Source organism: Trachemys scripta, chromosome 1 (genome assembly GCF_013100865.1).
Source record: "Trachemys scripta elegans isolate TJP31775 chromosome 1, CAS_Tse_1.0, whole genome shotgun sequence".
Classification (NCBI taxonomy): domain Eukaryota; kingdom Metazoa; phylum Chordata; order Testudines; family Emydidae; genus Trachemys; species Trachemys scripta.
In genome coordinates, this window is record NC_048298.1 from 183,120,153 (window position 1) to 183,145,143 (window position 24,991).

Below are 24,991 nucleotides of genomic sequence, written 5' to 3' on the forward strand. Positions count from 1 at the left end.
ATAGGTACAAAAGTGAACAGGTGGCTAGTGGTTCGAATGGAGGACCTGTGAGTTTGGAGAGAACCAGGTTGAGGTCCCACGTCGGGACGGGATGACGCTGTTGTGGGTACGTCCGGTCTAAGCCCTTGAGGAATCTAACGACCATCGGGTTAGAGAATACCGAGGACGCGAGTTCCCCTGGGTGAAAGGCTGATATAGCAGCCAGGTGAACTCTGATTGAAGATATCGCCAACCCTTGCTGTTTTAGGGAGAGGAGATATTCCAATATGAGAGGAATAGGTGCCTGTAACGGGGACGTGGCTCGTTGTTCGCACCAACAGGAGAACCGCTTCCACTTGGCCAAATACGTGGCTCGTGTTGAGGGCTTCCTACTGCTCAGCAGAATCTGTTGGACAGAGTGCGAGCATTGCCGCTCTGCCTGGGTGAACCATGGAGCAGCCACGCTGTGAGGTGGAGTGATTGCAGGTCGGGGTGACGCAGCCGGCCGTGGTCCTGAGAGATGAGATCCGGACATAATGGAAGCGGGATCGGTGTCTGAACCGAGAGTTCCAACAGTGTGGTGTACCAATGTTGTCTCGGCCACGCTGGAGCGATCAGAATTACCTGTGCCTGGTCTCTGCGCAATTTGAGCAGTACCTTGTGGACCAGAGGAAACGGAGGGAAGGCATAAAACAAGTGGTCTTTCCAGGGAAGGAGAAACGCATCCGAGAGGGAGCCCGGAGCTCGACCTTGTAGGGAGCAGAACACGTGGCACTTCCTGTTGTCTCGAGATGCAAACAGGTCTATCTGGGGAAACCCCCACCTCCGGAAGATGGAATGTATGATGTCCGGACGGATAGACCACTCGTGCGTCTGGAAGGACCTGCTGAGTCGGTCCGCTAGAGTGTTCTGGACTCCAGGGAGGAACGATGTCGTGAGGTGGATTGAGTGGGCAATGCAGAAGTCCCACAGGCGAATGGCCTCTTGGCATAGAATTGACGAACGTGCTCCTCCTTGCTTGTTGATGTAAAACATGGCCGTGGTGTTGTCGATGAGAACTAACACACAACGGCCGCGTAGGAGATTGAGGAATGCTTGGCACGCCAGGCGTACCGCCATCAGTTCCCAAACATTGATATGCAGGGCTAACTGGGGTGCAGTCCACAGGCCCTGGGTATGGTGTTCGTTGAGATGGGCGCCCCAACCCAGAGATGAAGCGTCTGTGACCAGGTGCAGAGAGGGTTGTGGGGCGTGAAATGGCATCCCCTCGCAGACCACATTGTGATCTAGCCACCAGGTGAGGGAGGCCAGGACCGAGTTCGGGACCGTGACCACCATGTTCAGGCTGTCCCGATGTGGACGGTATATTGATGACACCCAGGTCTGGAGTGGGCGAAGCCGAAGTCTGGCATGCCTGGTTACGTACGTGCAGGAAGCCATGTGACCCAGCAGGGTAAGGCACGACCTCACCGTGGTAGTTGGGAAGGCCTGTAGCCCTTGAATGAGGCTCGTGATGGTGCCAAATCGGTTGTCTGGCAGGATGGCTTGTGCACGTCTGGAATCTAGAACTGCGCCGATGAAATCTATTCTCTGGGTAGGTTCTAGAGTGGATTTGTCCTTGTTGAGTAGGATGCCCAACTCGTTGAATGTGTGCACTATTCTGTGGACGTGAGCTTGAACTTGCTCCTTGGTGCGACCGCGCACCAGCCAGTCGTCTAGGTACGGGAACACCTGTATCCCTTGCCGACGAAGGTACGCTGCCACGACAGCCATACATTTCGTGAACACTCTGGGGGCCGAGGATAGGCCGAAGGGAAGGACTGCAAATTGGTAGTGCACCGTGTTTACCACGAATCGCAGGAAGCGTCTGTGAGGTGGGTAAATTGAGATGTGAAAGTATGCGTCTTTCATGTCGAGGGCGGCGAACCAGTCTCCAGGATCGAGGGAAGGGATAATGGCCCCCAAAGAGACCATGCGGAACTTCAACTTTACTACGAATTTGTTGAGTCCGCGCAAGTCCAAGATGGGCCGCAGACCTCCTTTGGACTTGGGGATCAGGAAGTAACGGGAATAAAATCCCCTGCCCCTTAACTCTATCGGAACCTCCTCTATGGCCCCCATGGCCAGGAGCGTAGAAACCTCCTGTATAAGAAGTTGCTCGTGAGAAGGGTCCCTGAAGAGGGACGGGGAAGGGGGGTGGGAGGGGGGGATAGAAGAAAACTGGATAGCGTATCCCCTCTCCACCGTGCGGAGGACCCAGCGGTCCGAAGTTATAAGGGACCAAGCACGGTGGAAGTGGGAGAGGCGATCCCGGAAGGAGGGGGCTGGATCCTGGGGGATGACTGGGGCGCCGTCCTCGACCGCACCTTCAAAAGTTCTGCCTGGGGCCTGAAGGTGGTCTAGGTGGCCCCTGGTTCTGGCCGGGTTGAGGGCCGGTCCACCTTCTTCTACCACCTCGCCCTCGCCTCCGGGCCGAGTCCTGTCTCTGACGAGGCGGGGGGGGTAGAAGCGCTGAGGCTGCGGCCTAAATGGTCTGCGCTGAGGGCCCACAACATGCATCCCCAGGGAGCGCATGATTGTTCTCGAGTCCTTGAGGCTCTGCAGGCGAGAGTCCGTCTTGTCCGAGAACAATCCATGTCCCTCAAAGGGCAGATCCTGTAGGGTTTGCTGCAGCTCCGGGGGCAACCCCGAAACCTGAAGCCAGGAGATCCTCCGCATAGCGATACCCGAAGCCAGGGTCCTCGCAGCCGAGTCCGCTATGTCCAAGGAGGCTTGCAAGGAGGTCCGAGCCACCTTCTTACCCTCCTCTACCATGGCTCCAAACTCCTCCCTGGACTCTTGGGGAATCAACTCCTTAAACTTCCCCATAGAGTTCCAGGAGTTAAAGTTGTAGCGGCTCAGGAGCGCCTGCTGGTTCGCCGCTCTAAGTTGCAGCCCTCCGGCTGAGTAAACCTTACGGCCAAACAAATCGAGCCGCTTAGCCTCTTTTGATTTAGGCGCTGCAGCCTGCTGACCGTGGCGCTCTCTTGCGTTCACTGATGCCACCACCAGTGAACACGGTTGGGGGTGGGTATACAAGTACCCGTAGTCCTTAGACGGGACAAAGTATTTCCTTTCCACCCCTCTCGCTGTGGGTGGGATAGAGGCAGGAGTTTGCCATATCGTATCCGCATTGATCTGTATCGTGCGGATCAGGGGTAACGCTACCCTCGATGGGGCATCCGCTCCGAGGATGTTCACGATAGGGTCCTGCACTTCCACTATCTCCTCCGCCTGCAGGTCCATATTACGGGCCATCCTACGCAGGAGATCCTGGTGAGCCCGAAGATCTATCGGAGGGGAACCTGTACATGATGTGCCCGCCACTGCCTCATCCGGAGAGGAAGAGGAAGATGCCTCCGGTGGTACTGGATCCAAGGGGGGGTCCTGATCCCCCTGCTCTTGGGCCGGAGCATCACCTGTACTTGGATCTATGGTGTCGGGTGGCGTGGGCACGGAAGCCTCCATGCCCCCTGGCGGAGGCCGAGAGATGGTGGATTCTGGGGCCCTTCTAACCGAGTGACCCGAGCGAGAGGTTGAGGGTATTGGAGCCCCTTGCTCCTGGTGGTACGCCCACGGGGTCCAAAACGACCAGTGAGATGGGCCATGAGAGTGGTCCTCTGCCATCTCCTGCCAATGGCCCAAGTTCCGTTCCTCGGCTTGCCCTTGAGGGGGGTATGCCGATCTCGACAGGTCCTCCGAGGAGCGAGACACCGATCTTGACGGCCATGGTGGTGCCGAGAGAGACGAAACGATTCCCGTGGGCTGCGGTGCCGCACGGTACCGGTCCGGAGATGATCTATCTCTGCGCGGTGCCGGCGAACGGTGCCGGGACCGCGATCGGTGCCGATGACCTCGTCGGTGCCGGGAGCCGGATCTGGACCTCGACGAGGACCTGGAGTATGCCCGGTGCCGGGAGCGGCCTCTCGACGTCGAGCGTCGACCGTAGCGGTGCCGAGAACTACGTCTCGACGTTGATCGGTGCCGACGATCATAGCGGTGCCGAGACGTAGAACGGTGCCGCGACGAAGATCTTGGCCACGAGTACGACCGGTGCCGAGGTGATATTCGGTGCCGGGACTGCGAGCGGCGTGGGGACCTGCTTCGGGACCTGGACCGGTGCCGAGGTTCCAGCCCTTGTGATGGAGGGCGCATCAAGGCAGGTTTCCCCCTTGACTGGACCGGGCGAGTCAACGGTGCCGTCGGTGCCAGTGGTTGAGGCGGTGCCGGCTCTGTGAGAGCTATCAAGTCTCTCGCCGCCACGAAGGTCTCCGGAGTCGACGGGAGTTGTATTACCGCCGGTCTCGGTGGAGGCGCTATCTGCACCGGACTCAACGGCCTCGGTGCCGGAGTCGACAGTGCTGGAGGCACCTGTTTCCGGTGCTCCGCCGGCGGGCTCGGCTCTACCCCCGGCACTGGGGGAGCCGGCGTCTTCGGCACGGAGGCCCCCGTCTTATGGGCTTTTTTATGCCCCGGGGATAATGACCGGCGTCGAGGTACCTGCTGCGGTGCCGACGAGGTCCGGTGCCGGGGAGGCTTGTCCGACACCACCCGCGCTGTCGGCATTGCCGGTGCTGCTGGGGCACTGCGCACCGAGGCGCTAGGTGCCGGGGCCTGGCTCGTAGAGGGAGTGTCCGGGCTAAGTGCCGCCTCCATCAGGAGTTGCCGGAGCCGAAAGTCCCGCTCTTTCTTGGTCCTTGGTCTGAAGGCCTTACAGATCTTGCACTTATCTGTTTGGTGGGACTCTCCCAGGCACTTCAGACAGGAGTCGTGCGGGTCGCTCGTGGGCATAGGTTTAGCGCAGGAGGCGCACTGCTTGAAGCCGGGAGCTTTGGGCATGAGCCCGGGCCCGCGGGAGAAAGGGGGAGACGACCCCCTTAGTCCCCTGGACTATTATAACAACTTTAAAACTACTTAACTATTTAACTACAAACACTAGAACTATAACTATAACTACAACTGTGAACAACAAACTAAGCTAGGGAGAGTGGAGGACAGCTATGCCGCGCTCCACAGTTCCAACGACCGTCAGGGGCGGTAAGAAGGAACTGAGGGGGCGCCGGGTCGGCTGGGGTATATATTCAGCGCCATGAAGGCGCCACTCTAGGGGGCTCCACAGCCGACCCGCTGGTGTTGCTAGGGTAGAAAATCTTCCGACGATCGTGCACGCGGCGCGCACACACCTAATGGAATGGATATGAGCAAGCACTCGAAGAAGAACCAAAATCTATTCTTGTGTCAAAATCTGTTCTCCCTGAAGTGCTACTTAACTGTCTGCAGGAATTGGCCTGTGTTCTCATTCCCTTCTCAGATCACTCACATTGCATGCTTACCCAACATTTTCCACTTGGGAAAGAAGTTAGTGTGAGTTGGGGCAGAAAAATGAGGACTAACTTCAGGTTTATTTAGCTTTAAGTTTTTGGAATGAAACTGAAAAGAAATCAAACATGAGGTACTTTTATGATGGATTGAACTGCTAGAGAACCAGCAAGTGGACAGAATCTGCCTTTAGCCTATTCATCCAGTCTTTCTATCATAGCCTGTTATGAAGTGGATTTAAATAATTGAGGACAAGGGGAGGGAGAAACCTACGACATTGTGCGTTGAGCTTCCTCCAGTCCTTTTGCAACCCTTTAAACGTACAAAGATGCATTGGCCTGTGGAACTAGGCTGAGCATAAGGAAAGAACTTGGTTGCCTGTGCATCACAGAAAAATACATCACAGAAAAATTGGATTTCTTTGATTTTTAGTACAAGTCAATACAGTATCGCACACAGTGCATCATAAATCTGAAGCTCCTCACTGGAAGGTACTGTAAAAGTTAAAGTACCAGTATCCAGAATGGGATGGGATATTTTGTTTTGTCCTACCAATGTGTGGGAATTATTTCCTTATACATGGGAGGGGCAATAGTTGTGGCTGGAGCTGGATAGTGTGCGGGCAGGTTCTGTGCAAGCTTCCCACCCTACTGCTCTGGTACTGCCTTTTTCCCTGCCACCCCCTTGCCCTGCCCCACCACAGGCACTCACCAGTTGTCCAGAAACAGAACCCAGCACACATAGATGACTGTGATAGGCACTAGGACCCAGGAGGCAGCATCCTGGAGCTGCCTGCCAGCCTCTGCGCAGGAGTGGGAGTTTCTTCCCTCCTGGACAGTTAAACTGAGCTCTGGAGAAATGGGGTGGGGGGGGCAATGCCTCCTCAAACCACACCTGCAGCTGGCATGTATTTTTAGGGTCCAATCACCAGTTTTAACCAGATACCTGGCAGTGTGTTCCTGCAGCGCAGGGAGACACAGACGGGAGGAAGTGGAAGCAGCAGGCTTCCACGTCCCAGGGAGCCACTTTGCCTTTCCTGCTGGCAGGAGGGCTCCGGCAGGGCTGTGTGAGCAAGCTCGCTCCCCCTAACCCAGCTGCACCCCCTGCCTGACCAGTAGGGCCTGGGAGGTAAAGTTCACAAGCTGTGGTATTTTTGGACAGAAAAGATGTAGAACACATTTTGCAAAAGTGAACACACACACACACACCCCCCCGAACTGGTCTAAAGATGTTGGGGAAGAGGGGTTATAGGTAGAACACTTTCCTTGTGTTCTGCTTCACAGGTTCAGCCTCCTAATTTTTATAAGCAAAACCAGCCAACCTTGTGAAAACTTGCAAATATAGTGCAATGGAGTCAATTCCAGGCTGAACAGCAAATTTCTATATAGTATTATGGCAAAGTCATGTTGCAAAAGATCATTCTTACATACTAAGGAGTGTAAAGGTTTTCAGAGAAAAAATAGGTGGCCTCAAGTGAAGATGTGGCTCTTAAGATTGTAGTTAAAGGAGACTTTCACAAGAGCTGAGACCACCAATGTTTCCATTTTACAGACCAGTCAGCTTAACTTCAGTATCTGGAAAGATAATGGAGCAAATAACCAATCAGTCTGTAAACACCTAGAAGATAATTAGTTAAGTAACAGCTAACATGGATTTGTCAAGAACAAATGTCACACCAACCTAATAGCTTTCTTTGACAGGGTTACAAGCCTTGTGGTTTGCGGGGGAGGATGAGAGCAGCAGATGTGGTATATCTTGACTTTAGGAAGGCTTTTGATACTGTCCCAATGACCTCATAAACTAGGGAAATATAATCTAGTTGGAGCTACTATAAGGTGGGTGCGTAACTGTTGGAAAATCAGTGGCTCACAAGCTGGAAGGGATATCAAGTAGGGTCCTGCAGGGATCAGTCCTAGGTCCAGTTCTGTTCAATACCTTCATAAATTTAGATAATAGCATAGAAAGTACACTTAAATTTGCAGATGATACCAACCTGGGAGAGAATGCAAGTGCTTTGGAGGACAGAATTACAATTCAAAATGATCTGGACAAACAGAATGAAGTAAACAGAATGAAATTTGATTAGGACAAATGCGAAGTATTCCATTTAGGAAGGAACAATCAATTGCACACATACAAAATGGGAAATGACTGCCTACGAAGAAATACTGCAAAAAAGGATAGCCGGGGGCTATAATGGATCACAAGTTAAATATGAGTCAACTGTAACACTGTTGCTAAAAAAAGCAATCATTCTGGGATGTATCAGGAGTATTGTGAGCAAGACAAGTAATTCTTCCACTCTATGCAGATAAGGCCTCAGCTGGAGTCCAATTCTGGGCGCCACATTTCAGGAAAGGTGTGGACAAATTGGAAAAAGTGCAGAGAAGAGCAACAAAAATGATTAAAGGTCTAGAAAACATGACCTTTGAGGAAAGACTGAAAAAATTGGGGTGGTTTAGCCTGGAGACAAGAAGACTGAGGGGGACATAAAAGTACATAAATGGTTGTTACAAGGGAAGAGGGTGAAAAATTGTTCTCAGGCTAGGGCAATGGGCTTAAATTGCAGCAAGAGATGTCCAATTTAGACATTAGGAAAAACTTCCTGTCAGAGCAGTTAAGCACCAGAACAAATTATCTAGGGAGGTGATGGAATCTCCATCACTGGAGGTTTTTAATAGGTGTGAAACACCTGTCAGGAATGGTCTAGTTATTTCTTAGTCCTGCCCTGAGTGCAGGCAATGGGACTAGAAAACCTCGGGAGGCCCCTTCTAGTTCTACATTTATGATTCTATGACATGGGTAAAGTGGTACACGTTTAACTATAATTTCCCCAAATTGTGATTAAAGATTGTTAATGGTGTTTAGGGTTTATTTGTTTTGATATAAAGGGAAACAGAAGCTGTAGAGAGATTCAAAACAACTTGTTCCTTTAATCAATATAGATAATTAACACTCAAAAGCAACATGTGTGAAAGTTAATTTTAAGGCTACAAGTCTAATAGGACAAGTTAACAAATTGAGTCTTTTTATACTGCAAGTTCATTTATTGAAATAGTAGTGGTACTGCACTCTTTACTGGATTACAGTTTCATAACTTAAGGTGAGGGAGAAAACATGTCAGGTCCCAACAGGAGTATTACAAGATGCACACAATCCTAGTTCACTCAAAGTACAGTGAAGGTGTTCATTCGCTTTGGTCATCATCCCAATCTTTCTTTCCTGACGGAGGTTTGGGCCCACCAGCTGGTTTTGCCATGATGATCTTGGGGGAAAAAAAATAATTAGATTAGGTAACACTCACTTTGGATTTTTCCTTTCTATAGCTTGAGACATGCAGTTTGAGCAGCATTCACTAAACTTATGCAGATCTGTTACTTTTGTACATTTTAACAGACAAGCTTTTGCCATTGGGTGTGTCCGATATTTCTGCAACTATATTGCAAGTTGGCACATCATAAGATGCTGTTTTCCCCAATACAATTTCAGTATTCCCTCAGTTACCTTTTTTAAAAGGGAGAGGGGGATTCAAGCTGTACACTTTCACATCTAAGAAAGATCTGTTTAATATCTAGTTAGTTTGTCAGAGAGTGACTGGGTTACTGAACACATGCAATATATTACAGGAAGAGTTTAAAGATAATCTGTAATGCACAAAATCTGAATAAACTGAAAATCTATTTTAAATCCCTGACATCAGGATTTCCCAGCATAGGCAGACTTCCAAAAATGGCAGCTACGCCTCTCTCAAGTAGCACCGCACAATTTAGTTTCAGTAAATAAGATGAATTCACTACAGCACAGCAATCTGCCACAAATCGTATTTCAAATAGGTTGTTAAAAAGGTGAAACTGCTCGCACACGTGCCCTTGAAAGCCAACAATACATATTAGCTCTGTGCTGAGTGTGGATACATTCATGCAACAGACGTGTCTCTCAACTCAATATAACCAGTTCCACTGATTTTACAGCTCGCTATTTTTCAGGTTAATCTTTCCATTCATCCTTATCCCAGTGTCCTTGTTGTTTAGGGGCTTTTGGACAGCCCGCTGGTTTTGCCATAATAATCTACAGAAGTTTTACATGCATCACACACATTTCTGCTAAAGTTCCATAAAATGCCAAGTCATTAAACTATCCAGAAAAGCCTTCAATGCATTCCTTCCATTTTATTGTACAAGATGCATTTAAAATATAGATGTGGAAGGTTTTCTTTTCTGAAATACATACTACACATTTTCTTTGAGACAGTTACGTGCTCATACCTGTGAAATTAAGAGCTACCAACTATGGGTCAGGATGTAAATCCAACATGTATGGATCTCAGTGAGATGGCACCTTGCCTCACCTTTCCAAGATCTGAATCTAGCAATATGGTCAGCAATAATATATCTTGGTTTCACAAAAATAAACTGATTTAAGGTTATCAGTTTACTTTTTATAGCATGTATTCCTGACATGTACAAAGATGTCTCAAGTTAACTCAAAAGTTTGAAATCACGATCTCCCAAAGTCATTTCTTCAACTCACCTGATCTACTCTGAGCACAGTCACTGCAGCATTTGTAGCCAGTTTAATACCCCAGTGTTTTCCAAGATATGTATCTAACACACCAGTTTCCAACATATCCTTCACAGCTGCAGTTTCAGCCTGTCAGAAAAAAATATGAACATGGTTCAAAGTTTCATAGCACCAGATTTCCTACCTTATTTCAAACTGTTCTACCTTTGTAATCCTAAACACCAACAGCCACACCCACCAAATGGTAACACAATGACACTTTCCCGATTTTATCCCCTTTCCTCCAAATAAAACATTCATTTGAGCAACTTTTAGAAATGCAAACTGAATCATAAGTGGAATTATCTAAGCAATTGTTCAAGAACATATCCTCACTTCTCACATAACATTACTACATGCACAATGGTTGTAACTAATTTGTCTGCTGAAGAACAAAACATCCATTCTCTAAGCTGTTTGTCTAGCTCACTGATTAATATACTGCTCCAATTACTTTAAAGCTGAACACCTAAAATCTAAAACATAATTTATATCCTTAGGTATTTTATGTGGAGTATTCTTTTGCACAGAACCAAGTATTTTGGCAGGCATAATGTATGACACCATTTACCTCAATATCAAATCCAACATTTTTGTTGCCTTCTTGGTGCACTGCATAAAGTTTGGAGAGAACCTCATTGGCCTTTACTCCCGAATTTTCTGCTAGTGCTCGAGGAATGGCTTCAAATGCCTCAGCAAATTTCTTGATAGCATACTGGTCAAGCCCAGGACATGTCTAAAATAAAGTTTGAAAACTGTTTAATATTTTAAAGGAAAAGAAATGGATGAAGCGAGAGGAAAATATATTACTTACCTCTCCATAAGATGCTATCTGCTTGGCCAACTCAATCTCTGTTGCACCACCACCAGGAACAAGACGTTTATCCTGTGAACAAAACCCCACAAGATACATAATTATAAATGCAAAATGGTTTGAGGTAGTTTTGTTTTAAAGTAACCCGATTAGATTTTTAGTTTCTAGAACTAATTTCTGCCTTTATAAACAGGTATTTTTCTTGGTAGAATATTCCACAAGTGCAGAAATGGAACCAACTTCAAAAAGTGAGGCATTTTATTAGTATGGCTAAAGGTAAAAATCTAGCATCTATTATTTCTAAATGTCTTTGGGAAAAGTTCATTACTTTACTAAAACAATGAAATGGAAGTGGTAAGAGTAAATTTGTTTTTATCTCAACAGACAACATGACTTGTTGGGAAAAATAGGAAAGGCACTGTATATTAATACTGCTCCTCAGCCGATCATCTATGCTGGGGAGTCATTATGGAAGAGGCAGAATAAGAATTACAAGGGACTCAGACTTGGATTCAAACGGTGGCAAAGTGGAAACTATCAGATGTTAAGTATCAGAGGAGTAGCCGTGTTAGTCTGAATCTGTAAAAAGCAACAGAGGGTCCTGTGGCACCTTTGAGAGTAACAGAAGAGTCTCAAAGGTGCCACAGGACCCTCTGTTGCTTTTTATCAGATGTTAAGCTTTCAAAAAGCTTCGTTTTCTACATAGTTTTTCCACCCTGTATTCACATTGAGAACTCCCCATCTTATTTTAAAATCAGTATCTTAATTGCACAGTTTAAAGACAAAACTTTTGTAACAGACTAAGGGCTGGTCCACACTAACCCCCCACTTCGAACTAAGATACGCAACTTCAGCTACGTTATTCACGTAGCTGAAGTTGAACTATCTTAGTTCGAACTTACCGCAGGTCCACACGCAGCAGGAAGGCTCCCCCGTCGACTCCGCGTACTCCTCTCGCCGAGGAGGAGTACCGGCCTTGATGGCGAGCACTTCCGGGAATCAATCCGGGATCGATTTATCGCATCTAGACAAGACGCGATAAATCGATCCCAGAAGATCGACTGCTTACCGCCGGACCCGGAGGTAAGTATAGACGTACCCTAAGTTGTCCTAATTTATGAACTAAATATTTTTGTATAGTATCTAAGCATATTTAACACCCTTATCACCAATGATAGATACCAAGATCCAGATTTGCTGCTGCTCTCAGTTTCCAATGGGGACGGCAGGAGGTTGGGGAAACGGTCCACAGAGTGCCACCTAAGAGTCACTGATTCTCTGGCCAGGGTGCAGTTTAGCTCTGCCAGCTTGTATTGGTCTCAAACAGATCTTGTCACTCAAGATGGACTAAGCACAGTGCACTCTGACTACAACCTAACTCCAGGGCTGCACGAGTGGCATAGAAATCAGTTACACACCCGCTCTTTGCCCACTGGAGATTTCCCCCGTGCTGAGGAGATACAAGTAGTTTCCGCATTCCAAGCGACAGAAGAGAGCAAAGCATGCCATAAAGTCTTGGCACAAATATCTTGGTCTACAGCTCTGTTTTAATAGAGAAGTATATTCATTTTACTCACCCTAGTGAGTACTTTGAAAGTATTAACACCATCATCTATAGCTCTCTCTATGTCATCCATTAGATTATCTGTAGATCCACGGATTACTATGGTAGAAATGGCACCATCTTCCTTTTCTGTTAAGGAAAGACAGACTTAATTCTCTAGAAAACATATTAAGATGTAGAACATTTATAAATAAAGTTCTAGTCATGATATAGAACCATGATCTCCTATGAATAGAAACATACCATGCTTAAACACAACTACTTGTGTATCCCCAACCTCTGACAAATAAACACTGTCGCAATGACCCATTTCTTCTAATGTAGGTGGAATCTGGAAAAAAGAAGCACATGTCAGAAAAAGATTCTGTTCATACAAAATAAATATCTCCACTAATGATACTCATTTGCAAACGGCATACCAATTTGGGAAGAGCGGTAGCGCCAAGCGTTTTACACAGCCTCCTGAGATCCCATTTTGAGTTCAACCTTAAATAAATAAATAAAAAAGAGTTCCTTTTACTACCATGTTTCCAAGAACAATTTGAAGTTTACTTTAGTTTGCAAGGAAAAATAAAAGTTTCCTCCATAATTTGGCAGTTCTATGTAATATTATCAGAATTAGTTTATTGGTATCCACTACAACACTACCATGGCATCAACTCCTCTAGTGCATTTCTGCAGTTGCTACTCTATGGTTACAGGAATTCCGTGCTAATATTACAGGAATTGAAGTAGTAATGCTTTATTTTTAAGCAATGTTCACTTGGAATCAATTTTTTTTTACTTAATATCTGTCTAGCATTTTGAAAGTTTAAGTATTAATCCTCAACATCTTTGTGATAGAGGAATAGCTACTATCTCCATTTTACTAATGGGGAAAAAAGTTTACTAAGCTTAACGCTCAAGGCTACTAGGCCAACATCTGGTCTGCTGTATTAGACCATGTTTCATCACAAATAACCTCATGGGATCAAAATGCTGTTTCCCTGAACATGTTACAACTCTTTTGAAGTGTCACTGATTCTGTTTTGTAAACATAATAGCTTTTACATGCACAAGACTTTTCTGAGAGGATCAAAATATGAAAATATAACACTAGCTGTTATGTCTTTTTTATGGGGCTGTCCTACATTTAATAATTATACCTATACTCAAAAATGTTCACTCATTTTTATACAGTGAATTTTAGTGCCCATGGAAAATGCTTATCAAAGGTCCTAGGGCAAAGTTCTTCCATTTATGCACTACCTATATTGTTTATACTTCCGCACACCACTGCATACGCTGACTTGGAGGAGCCACCATTGTGATAGCCCTACCTCTATGCCCATTTAACCACTTTACTAAAATCACTAATATGTCTTTTTAGAATATTTGATTTTGTTGACTGGAAAATTATTTTCAAATAATGAATAACTACAATATACAGACAATGCAACCATTACACCAAAACTCCATATTTTGCAAGGTGCAATCCATTGTCAGGAAACTCCAAGCTATGTTCGGTAACAGACATACCCTAACTGTAACTAACTTAATAGACACTCAATTTCACCCTCTACTGGAGGAAAAATAATCATCCACATTAGGTAAGAATGTTTACATTACCTATACCTTTGTATTCTGAGGACTTTGAGGAGACAACAGCAAGTATGGTATGTATAGGTATTGACATTTAAATTGTTTGTACCATTTTAATCCTTACCTGACTAACATAAGATTGTATTTATTGGCATAATGAAGTGCCATGTCTGCCACTTTGCCACCTGTTACTACAACATTTGCACCAGCATCAGCAATTGCCTTGACTTGCAGATCCATTAGATTTTCTTCTCCCTTGCTGAAATTCCTAAGTTCGTCAGCAGTTTTTATCAATACAGTGCCCTATCAAAAGGAAACATTTTTCAAGTTACAAAACACATGCGTATTGTGCCTAGAGGTTTTACATGACATTTTGACAAACCAAAATGAACTTGCCCCTTTCCTGTTCACCACTTCAACTCATGCTACTTTATCACTATTCCTTAAGTAAAAGCATGAGTGAAACGTGTCGGATACTAAATTGCAGGTCAGCAAGGTTCAGTTCTGGACCACCAGGAGAGAAATTTCACAGTTGAAGATCCTATCTCAGGAATGCCTTAGTTTCTAGTCCAGAGTTCAGATACAGGAACTGTTCATATCTGTCCCTGTAGCTGCTCAAGTGTCAAGACAGTGCTTCCTAAAACAGAACACTAACCGTATAGAATTTTACATACACACAAACCATCCTGGCTACCAGTTTACTTCTAGAGTTCAGTGTGATTTATGGAGAATGAGGTGTAATATCCTCCACATGGCTAGCACCAAGTGAGCAGTCACATTTTATATCAGCAGAAGCTTCTAAATGGTCTTCCAGGGTAGCACCAGAACATATCATACTAATTTACTTTAGATGTCAAGTAGGCTTGTATCGCTCTGGCAAGAGGAAAGTCACAACCATCCTATCCAGACACAGGTGGAAACATTTTTTCCAGCTACCACTTATCTTTAAAATCTAAGGAAGACTTTACGGAGGCAAAGAAATAGTAAATGTCCCATTTTGAACAAAAAGATAGATTGCCGTCATCCACATGCTCATGTCAGTGCAGCCTAAACCATTTACTTCTTTTGACAGCCTTACATTGGACAGAAGGGTGTAATGAATAACACGACTTCGCACACCTGACATGAGTTCTCAGGGGAGCTATACTTTTGCCCAACACTATCATCTAGGACTTTTCAAAGGAAAAAGAATTGAGTCACTACAATGCAGCTCCATTCACCCCTACCAGAGTCTATAACTTTTCAGGTAATTTTGTCAACCACCATGATGTAATATAGGTATCTGCAATTAAGCCAGTTAATTAATTTGCACTTAAATGTCACATTAAACAACCTAGTAGAGCAAAACTACTGTGTGTTGGGCACACAAGAATATCTTAAGAATATCTTAAACTCTATTTTGACTCAAATTATATTTGTATGCTAACATTTTGTGTTATATATTATCTGTCAGTGATCTCAGGAAAAGTTTGAAAATGCATCTGCTCAAAGGAACACTTCATATTAAAGTTAGAGAAAAATATGGTTTAGACAGCTATGATAGAAAACCCTGAACTTCATTTTAACATAGAAGCTCAAGTCCCCTATTAAAAAAAGTTGTCACCGTCAATTGTCAAGGATATTTAAAGTTAATATTAATCTGAGAATAATACAGACCAAGTACTGCATATGTACATAAATTGCTATGGGACTTCTTTTGGGCACCTACATACCTTAGTTTCAGTTATCATGCCATCAAAAGGACAGGAATACACAGCTATTTTGGCATCTTTGACAGAAGTAACATCTCCTTCAGTTTCTTTTTTAAAAACCATACCATGCAGGACTGAAGAGGCAGAGATACCAGAGCCCTAAAGAGAATAAAGGGGACAGATAAAGATCACATTTCAGTACATCAATCCACCACAATAAAGCTGCACTTGCTCTTTTAAAAAAGGAAGTCTCATGTTTGAACATGCTTAGACACGTTTCTATTCCAGGATGAGGAGAAAACACTATGCTGATTTGGGAATACTGAATATTCTTCTCTAGAAATACACAGTTGAAGATTTATTCCATGGCAGTAACAATTAGAAATTTTTAGTGATCCCTTTTTCTCCTCCCAGTCAGGAAGAAGGATTAGCAAGAAAGAAGTTGATGGGAAGCACAAGTTTGGCCCATCCTGTCATCCTTACTGAGGTCTAATATCCCACTGCCAGAGTAAGAACAACAGGATCAAGCCCATAACATTCTGCATCCTCCCCGACTCCTGAACATCTGGGTTGCATTTTAATTGAAGGTACAATTACTGAAAAACATACTGGCTGAGCTTTTAGCTCATGTAACTGATTTGTTTAAGGACCAAACACTTAGAGTTCTGCCCCTGAAGTCTACAGGCAATTCAGCTCTAAGCCAAGTATTGCACAGAAAATATCTTGAAACTAGGAATGCCAGAGTTTGGTAAAAATAATTTAATTGAATATGCTATAACAATATATCTACATTATTGAAGCCATGCCTCAATCTATCAAAAATAAAGACAATCTTAAAGTCTAGGCTGGGTGAAGGACAACAGAAATGTAACATTTTATGATCCAAAAGTTAGCTATTTTCATTACAGAGTTATCTAATACAATAACAGGAATACCAGAATTTATTCCTGGGGGAATCTGCGCAAAGCGCAGAATTAATATCCCCTGCAGATATTTCTCCCTCTCCCCCACCACAAAATAATTGATTCTGATAAGGAGGCAAAAGGAAGCCATGAGGTGTGACGCTGCCATTACACCTTTCGCCAACCAGGGGCTGATATGGTGCCAGAAGAGAGGGCAGCCTGCTGTGGAGACGGAGGCAGCAGAGGCTGCCTTCCTCAAAGTGCCATGACCGCGGGACCAGGTTAGGAGGCACGAGATATGGGGGAACAAAGAGTGGGGCACATGGAGCTGCTGGGGAGTCACAAACTGGGGTTCAGACGGGCTAGTGAAGGTACAGGAGTTAGTGGGGTAACATTAAGCCAAGGGCTGAATGGGAGTGAGGGTACAGGGCCACATGGGGATATGCCTGGCTGAATGGGGAGTGAGCGTGCAGAGATGTGCCTCACTGAAAGGGAGTCAGTGTGTCTGAATGGGGGATGCTCCCCAACTCCCTAACAATCCCTCCCACCCCCCACAAAAAAAACTGTCCCACCCACACCTAACAACCTTCCAGGTTCACTCCCAGGGCTCCTTCCCAGCAATTACTTCCCTCCCACTCAGCTCCTCCGTTGCGAATGACTCCCCCAAACTTTCACACTGCTTCTAAGTGTGTGGCAAATATGTTTCTGAATTGTAGTTTAAATGAATTACTACTCAAAGTTTCATATTTAATATGCCTAGAAAGGAATCTATTTGTCGAAAAACATTTCCTGAATCTTTTTTTGTTGTCTGTTCCAGACATACTTGCTGACAAGTATTGTGAAATAAATTACCAAAATAATTGAAACTAGCGTGGTTATATTGTGTTATTCTGACAAATAAAATATGCAGAATTTTGAAGAATTTTAAAATATTGTGTGCAGAATTTTCAGTTTTTTGGTGCAGAATTCCCCCAGGAGTAAGAATTAGTCATGCTTTAGTGAAAAAAGTTCAGAGCTTACCAAAATTTTGCATACTCTGATGCTGTCAACATTGAAATGACCAGAATTAGGAAGAATAGATACTGTTTGAGAAAAGAAACATGTATTATATAATTTAAGTGCAAAGTACAAATGTGATACTAGAAAATCATATGCATCATTTATATAGAAAATACTGTATTAGTAAGATATTTGGTTTCAAAAGCCTTTAAACAAATAAAGAGATCAAGAAATGAACTGCCAAATTTTACGTTAGCAGGAAACAGTTACCCTCCTCGATGATCAGTTACAGATAAGTGTAGGTAGTGCAATGCTGAGAAAGCGGAACTCTTCACTATGAAATAGCAGTATCTGGCCAGCAAGAGAACACAAATCAATGAAGCCAGCAGGCCAAATTTAGCCTGTGCCCACTTACACTGAGGCTGAATTTGGCCCAGAGTATTTTGAGGAAAATTTTGCTCTAATGAGAAGAGTTGTATTCTTGAGCTCTATAAGATGGAGAGCTCTATATAACAAAACTCACCAATATCACACTTAGATTAAGTCATGCATTTAAGAGCATGAGTGCAACTGAAAGATGAAAATAGATTTTCATCTTGAAAATGTATGACTTACTAGAAAGCCATTTGGACTAACCACAGCTGGGCCACAATGAGCATGAAGAGAATTCAGTGGGTAAGAGGAAAAGAAATACCACCTCCCTCTCTCCCTTGCCCCCAAAGGCATGAGACCTGATATATTCAGCTCATTTAGCCTAATACATGAATAGCTGGCAATGCCTTTCACCTATGACGTGAGCACTTAAATAACATAACAAAGATTAAAAACAAGCCTGTATTCAGTTTAGATACATACAAGATGCAAACTTGTTTACTTACCACATGCCTGAGCAATAAGCTTTGCCAGGAAGATTTCATTGCCATATTGTTTACTCATTACTGAGGTGTGCAGCAAAGATGCCACTTCTTCAACATCATGCAGATTCTTTGCAGAACAGCATACTAAGTCAGGAAGAATTTCTAGGGCTTTCTTGCAAGCTTTTTCATAACCTTCTATCACCTGTAATGCAAATGACAAAGTTCACTGACATTCTAACCTCCTCCACCTAACTGTACATTCATGTTCACTATGTTTCCTTCTGAAAGGGTCACAAAGTACCAATGCATACATTATGTATATACTGTCATTTGAAAGTTGACTAAAGGGAGCAGCTCAAAAGGGATGGAGATCATCAAGTAATACATAGCAAGTATTCAAGAATATTACAGATGTGATTAAGTAATACACAACCCAAGGTCACTGATTAACCCATATTAGTTATCATCTACCAGTGTTCATGCAGTATGAATATTAAATTAACTACATGCCTCTGAAACTGAAAGTCCCATCCTCAGAAGTTCCTCTGCTAGCTCAAGAAGGGTTCCAGCAAAAACAAGGACAAAGTTTGTTCCATCTCCAACTTCTTGCTCTTGCATATGGGAAGCCATTACAATCATTTTTGCAGCAGGGTGTTGGACCTGTTAAAGGAGTTAGACATACTAATTTAACTGTTAATATTCCGGTTAGTCAACTTTAAAAGTATATAGCCCTAAAGTTCTTTGTATGTATCAAATATAAGCTCCTTTTTGGTTAAAAATCTGATCTAAAATTAATCAGGATTATGAACTAGATGGGGAAAAAGCAAGTTAAACAGTAAATTACACAATAACCAAGAGTATAAGATATGAAAATTGCAAGACTCTGGAATACTGCTGTGGGGTTAAGACAATAGAAAAAAGGCACTTCCTTTCTTCCCCATTTCTAATGACAGCTGCATTATTTTTATGGGATACCAGTGTGGCCTTACAATTACACATGTAGATTACCTTAGACTTTCAACTTACCTTGTCAAGATAAACTTCAAGCAACACTGAGTTTTGTGTATGCATATATACACAGTTGATCAACTCTAAGCTATACTTCGCAATCTGCACAAAAATGGCAGCTCTTCCCCCTTCCAATAAATAATTTAATAGAAAAGTGCTTTATCTATTCTTGGATATATTTATAGCTACAATTATGGTGTCTAAGCCATGGTGACATGCAAGATTGATTATAATAAGCAATTAAGACTCCTGTATTTAAGCACTCTACTGAAATTTTACAGTACTGAGAATACTGGAAAAACAAGTCTAACTGTGCATGTAAATATAGATTTAAAAATATCAAATTAAAAAAGCAGTAAATACATTTTCTTAAACATTTTCGCTGTGTGTTTGTTCACTTGCTAATTTTATAATTCAATCATTTATAATGGTCCACCTCTTTAAAGTAAATTAGGAAAGTTCTATACCAGTGATACTCAGACCTCAGTGGTTCAGGAGCCAAATTAGCAATCAACATCACCAAAAGAGCCATAGTAGTGTGAATGCATTGTTTATTTACTATTTTTATATATTATTCTCACAGCAAAATAACTGACCAAGTATTATTATTTTATCAACTACAATTGGTTAATAACATAGTAAAATAACCTGATTGGTTAAGGATATTAAAACACAGTGGTTTAATATCATGTGCTGCAAAGAGCCGCAAAAGACAAACTTGTGGCTCAGGAACCTCAGTCTGAGTATCACTATTCAATAGCATACACACAACATTATTCATGGGTTGACACAGAGGCATCACACAATTGAGTTTCTATTTAACTGTTGCAGCAAATGACGTCACCTCAGCTTCTGCACAATTCTATTAACTTTCTCATTGCAGGATAATGTCACATCCCCAACATCCCTAAAACCAAAAGTGAGAATTCTACGCAGGTAGAGGGACATGTGAAAGTTGGCACCAACAAGAAATTAACGTTGCACTTATTTATCTTAAACAAGAGTCTTCCACACAAGATGCCAGCAATTACAATCCATGTCTCTTTCATTCCTAAACTCTACTCCTATTTTGAGGAGAAAGAGAGGCAAATACCAATAACGACATTCAATAATCCAAGTGTCTTTGCAGCAGGGCCTTTCTGTCACTACTAGAGCTCTGAAAAGCCCTTCTATTTTTTTTTGTTGTGTGTATATTTGCTACACTCCTCTCAGGATCCAATTATGAATTAGATCATTTAGAAACTGTGGCCCTGATCCTATAAACTTACCCTTATTAATAAAACTGAGTAAAAGCCTTAGTTGTTGAAATAAACTTTAGCTAGTTGGTAAGTAAATAAAAATCTTTTAACATGAAAAAGCACTTACCTCCAACTCCCTTAAGATAGTTGCAGCATCGTTTGTCACGAAAAGCTTCTCAAGATGATTGATAACCATTTTGTTCATTCCTAAATGATAAAAAGCTCATCAATTCTTATTTTACACAACTGTAAATACTTTACAGTTTGAATTGGTATTATTTGGTTAAATTCCTCTCATCTCATGCAATCGATGGACTATTTTTGTTCTTCATATAAAAGTATTTATATGAAAGAAGTTTACCATAATCAGTTTCCCCTGTAAAGAAGTGGTTTGGGATATTTTACCTTCATAATTTTTAGCTCTATAAACATTTGTAAATTTGGATTGAGGAATCTGTGAGACCATTCTCTTCTGAAATAAAGTTTTGAAGTTACATTAAGGGAATACTAACAATTTAAACAAAATTAGTATTTTGTAATTCTATTACATAATTTAAGATTACTATCAAAAATGTACCAGCACAATATGTTTTTCAGTTTATTTTGTGCATTTGATAGTGCAGTGTGTAGTCAGTTTAACCATATCCCCTACACAGTCAATGTTTCTTCACCTTCTGTGGATCTTTCACATAGCAGCAAATGGGACAAAAAAAATTAAATTAGGACAATGATGATAATTCTACAAAAACAGACTTGAGGACTCAGAGGCAGATATGGGACATTAAACTTTTTTTTAAAAATTGACCAGACTGAAAATGCTCCTTTATTGAAATCATGTGACTAAAGACATTTATAACTGAAGTTTTACCACAAACAATGGAATGGTCATCCTTCAAGAAAAACAAATATAGCTTCTTTGTACATAAATATTACAATAAACAGTATAAAATTAGAGAAGGTTACCATTTGGTCCAAGAGCAGTACGGGTTGTTTGGGCAAGCTCCTTACATGCCTGTATGTTCCTAAATACAGCTTCTTCTAATCCTGAAAAATGCTGTCCAAAAAAAAAAAAAAAAAAGTTTATTGCTTAGAATCAGAGGTTCTAACAAAAAAATTCTGGAAGAATTACAGTCACTTGTCATTTGACAGCCAGGATGAAATGCTGGCTTCACTAAAGTCAATAGCAAATCTCCCACTGAGTTATTTTGGAGTGAAATCCTGGCTACACGAAAGTTTAAACAAAAATTCAATCCTCCTCTTTCAAAAACAGTGACAAAGAAGCTAACATACACTGGCTGTCAACTGCAGAGTTTAGCAACTAAAGCAAATTTATGAATATGAAAGAGGAAAGTTGGGTCAACACTCAACAGATTGAACCTCATAAGTCTGTCCAAGTAAATGAGGGACTTCTGGTGAGGATATTGGCTTATGGAGGGCATGACAAATGTCTTCCACACCTACTTGCCTGAGAAAAATGTATGCACCATCACTCCCATCAAGATCATACCCCCAAAGTTATACCATTTACACCACTCCCACATCAGTAAGTCAAATATGCCCCACAAGATAAATAATTTCCAACTCCCTCCCACATACACCTCTACCCCAATATAACACTGTCCTTGGGAGCCAAAAAATCTTACTGTGTTATAGGTGAAACCACGTTATATTGAACTTGCTTTAATCCGCCGGAATGCGCAGCCCCCCCGGAGCACTGCTTTACCATGTTATATCCGAATTCATGTTATATCGGGTTTCATTATATCGAGGTAGAAGTGTACATACATCCATTTGTAAATTTAGAGCTCCTATCAGTTAATAAATCATGTCTCCTCTCTCACACACCTCTGCAAAGCTCATCTGGGTGCCCTCTAAAAGTCCCAGAGAAAGCTCTGTTTCCAAGCTCTCTCTCACAACTTCAGGAAAGGTAGAAGCAGCTCCAGCTGTTCTGTTCCTGTCTCTTCTTGTTAAAGGAGAACCAGCATCTGTGCCATTTTGCCTCCCCATTCCCCTCTCCTTTCTACAAGAGTTCAGCAGCTCCTGCAACTATTCCCTACCTCCAACTACTCTCTTGTGAATAAAGAAAAGCATAAAGTTCCCTGAGTTGCTTGCGTCTCCCATTCTCCATCCTGTTAAGCAGCAGTACTCAGAAACCTCTGTTGCTTTCTTCTCCCTTCCAGATGGGGAGTCAGCAATAACCTAGTCCAGGGGTGGCCAGCCTGAGAAGGAGCCAGAATTTACCAATGTACGTTGCCGAAGAGCCACAGTAATATGTCAGCAGACCCCCGTCTCCCCGCACTCCTGATCAGCTGTTTCGGGGCATGCAGGAGGCTGGGGGGGGGGGAGGAGGAGAGGGTTGAAAGCGAGGGCAAGGCAGACTCAGGGGAGGGCTGGGAAGGGGTGGAGTGGGGGCAGGGCCTGTGGTAGAGCCAGGGATTGAGCATCCCCCAGCAGTGAGCACCCCCCAGCGCATTGGAAAGTTGGCTCCTGTAGCTCCAGCCCCCAAGTCGGTGCCTATCTAAGGAGCCGCATATTAACTTCTGACGAGCCACAGGTTGGCCACCCCATACCTAATCCCCCTCTGTCCATTTATTTGAGCAAAGTTTCTATTCTCCTAGGCAGGTTTGTCAACTTGTTAAATACACCTCTACCTCAATATAACGTGACCCGATATAACGCAGGAAAGCAGTACTGGGGGGAGGGCTGCACTCTGGTGGATCAAAGCAAGTTCAATATAACGCTGTTTCACCTACAACGCGGTAAAAAGTTTTGGCTCCTGAAGACAGCATTATATCGAGGTAGAGGTGTCTATTAATTCAATGTTGAGTTTGGCATTGTACTAAGCATTTTGCTTCTCTGGAATTTTGTTTGTAAACAGTATAGTAAGAATAGACTGATATAAGGGTATTCATTGGTAACAGGAGTGAGTTAATTTATTAACATTTGCATTCCACAGCTGGGGCTCGTTTGTGCTAAGCACTGTGTGGCTATATATCAAAACAATTCCTTGCCCAAACAGCTTGCAATATCGAAAGCCAAGCAAACTACACAGGGTGAGGGATCAGAGTCTCAATAAAAACAGAGTTGTGTTTGAACGGCCTGACAGCTGCTCAAAATTACCCACTGTCGGTTGCCTAATGCTTTAGGGGCATTACTGTTAATACTTTCATAGACTCCAAGGCCAGAAAGGACTCTTGTGATCTAGTCTGACCTGTATATTATAGGCCATAGAATTTCCCCACAATAGTTCCTAGATCATATATTTTAGAAAAACATCCAATCTTGATTTTAAAATGGCCAGTGACGAAAAAAGGTCACCACAAACTTTGTCAAATTGTTCCGCTGGTTAATTACTCTAACCGTTAAAAATGTACATCTTTCAATCTGAATTTGTCTAGTTTCAATTTCCAGCCATTGGATTATTTTATATCTTTCACTGCTAACCTGAGGAGCCCATTATTAAATATTTGTTCTCCATGTAGGTACTTTTAGATTGTAATCAAGTCACTCCTTCACTTTCTCTTTGTTAAGCTAAAAAGACTGAGCTCTTTCAAACTACCACTATAAGGCATGTTTTTCTAATCCTTTAATCCTTCTCGTGGCTCTTCTGTCAACCCTCTCCAACCTGTCAACATCCTTCTTGATCTACGGACACCAGAATCGGGCCCAGGATGCCAGTGGCGGTCACGCCAGAGCCAAATACAATAACCTCACTGCTCCTACTCAAGTCTCCCCTGTTGATGCATCCCAGGATTACACTAGCTCTTTGGTCACAGCATCGCCCTGGGAGCTCCTGGTCACCTGCTTATCCACCCCAAGGCACAACTGTTTTCAGTCACCGCTCAGGCAACGGGCCGCGAGCCCAGGGCAGGGTAAACCCGGCAGATGAAAAGGGGAGATTCGCTCCAGCCCGGGCCTGCAGCCGGCTCGGCCCCGCCCAGCCCCTTCCCAGGTTGCAGCTGCGGGCCCCGCCAGCAGCTTGCCGGGCGGCCACGCGCGAACCCGCCGTGGAGCAGGGACCGGGGCGGGGGGAGAAGCTGCCCCCGAGCCCGCATCTCGCGGCCGGAGCCCCCCGCTCCCCACTAGTCCGAGGGGGAGGGGCACCGCGGACACGACAGGCCCCGCCCTCCTCAGCGCGTGGAGCCGCAGGGTCCAGCCCGGGCTGCGCTTCTGGAAGCTTCTCCGGCCTGGCCCCGGGGGCGCGCGGGAACCCCAGGCCGGTCCCGCTCTTACCTTAGCGCCTTCTTTCAGCATCTGGGCAAAGCCCGGGGCCTTGGGCACGTGCATCGCCATGTCCGCTCGGAGCACTGAGGCCGGCCACGCGCCGTGATGCACGAGCTGAACCACGGGAAACGGGAGAATGGAGGGAGCTTGCGCGCGCAACTCACAAGCCCCTCCCCTGGCACGCAGGCGCAGAAGGAAACAGCCGCGCCAGGCTGC

The 24,991-nt window shown here is 44.0% G+C and overlaps 1 protein-coding gene across 2 annotated transcripts; it reads right to left on the reverse strand.

The window, feature by feature from the left end:
• Window positions 1-8,250: 8,250 nt before the first annotated feature.
• Window positions 8,251-24,949, reverse strand: CCT8 (chaperonin containing TCP1 subunit 8). 2 transcript variants are annotated; one of them, XM_034793380.1, is made up of 15 exons: window positions 24,785-24,947; window positions 21,515-21,605; window positions 20,679-20,758; window positions 18,816-18,965; window positions 18,327-18,507; window positions 17,470-17,531; window positions 15,569-15,706; window positions 13,981-14,159; window positions 12,695-12,761; window positions 12,519-12,606; window positions 12,289-12,404; window positions 10,712-10,783; window positions 10,469-10,633; window positions 9,868-9,987; window positions 8,251-8,602 (listed from the first exon to the last, which is right to left on the reverse strand). In XM_034793380.1, the coding sequence occupies exons 1-15, from the start codon at window positions 24,842-24,844 to the stop codon at window positions 8,525-8,527; spliced, it is 1,647 nt and encodes a 548-aa protein (XP_034649271.1). In that variant the 5' UTR covers window positions 24,845-24,947; the 3' UTR covers window positions 8,251-8,524. The 2 variants fall into 2 exon arrangements, with proteins under 2 accessions (XP_034649271.1, XP_034649262.1); XM_034793371.1 differs by lacking the exon at window positions 8,251-8,602 and adding an exon at window positions 8,660-9,405 and having other exon boundaries at window positions 24,785-24,949.
• Between the last annotated feature and the right edge of the window lie 42 nt (window positions 24,950-24,991).

Coding starts and splice junctions, on each gene's coding strand:
- CCT8 (XM_034793371.1), bottom strand. CDS start 24,844: ATGGCGATGCACGTGCCCAAGGCCCCGGGCTTTGCCCAGATGCTGAAA. Junction 21,606..24,784: donor TGCTGAAAGAAGGCGCTAAG/GTAAGAGCGGGA, acceptor TTTTTTGGACAG/CATTTTTCAGGATTAGAAGA. Junction 18,508..18,815: donor TGGGACTTTCAGTTTCAGAG/GCATGTAGTTAA, acceptor TTTGCATTACAG/GTGATAGAAGGTTATGAAAA.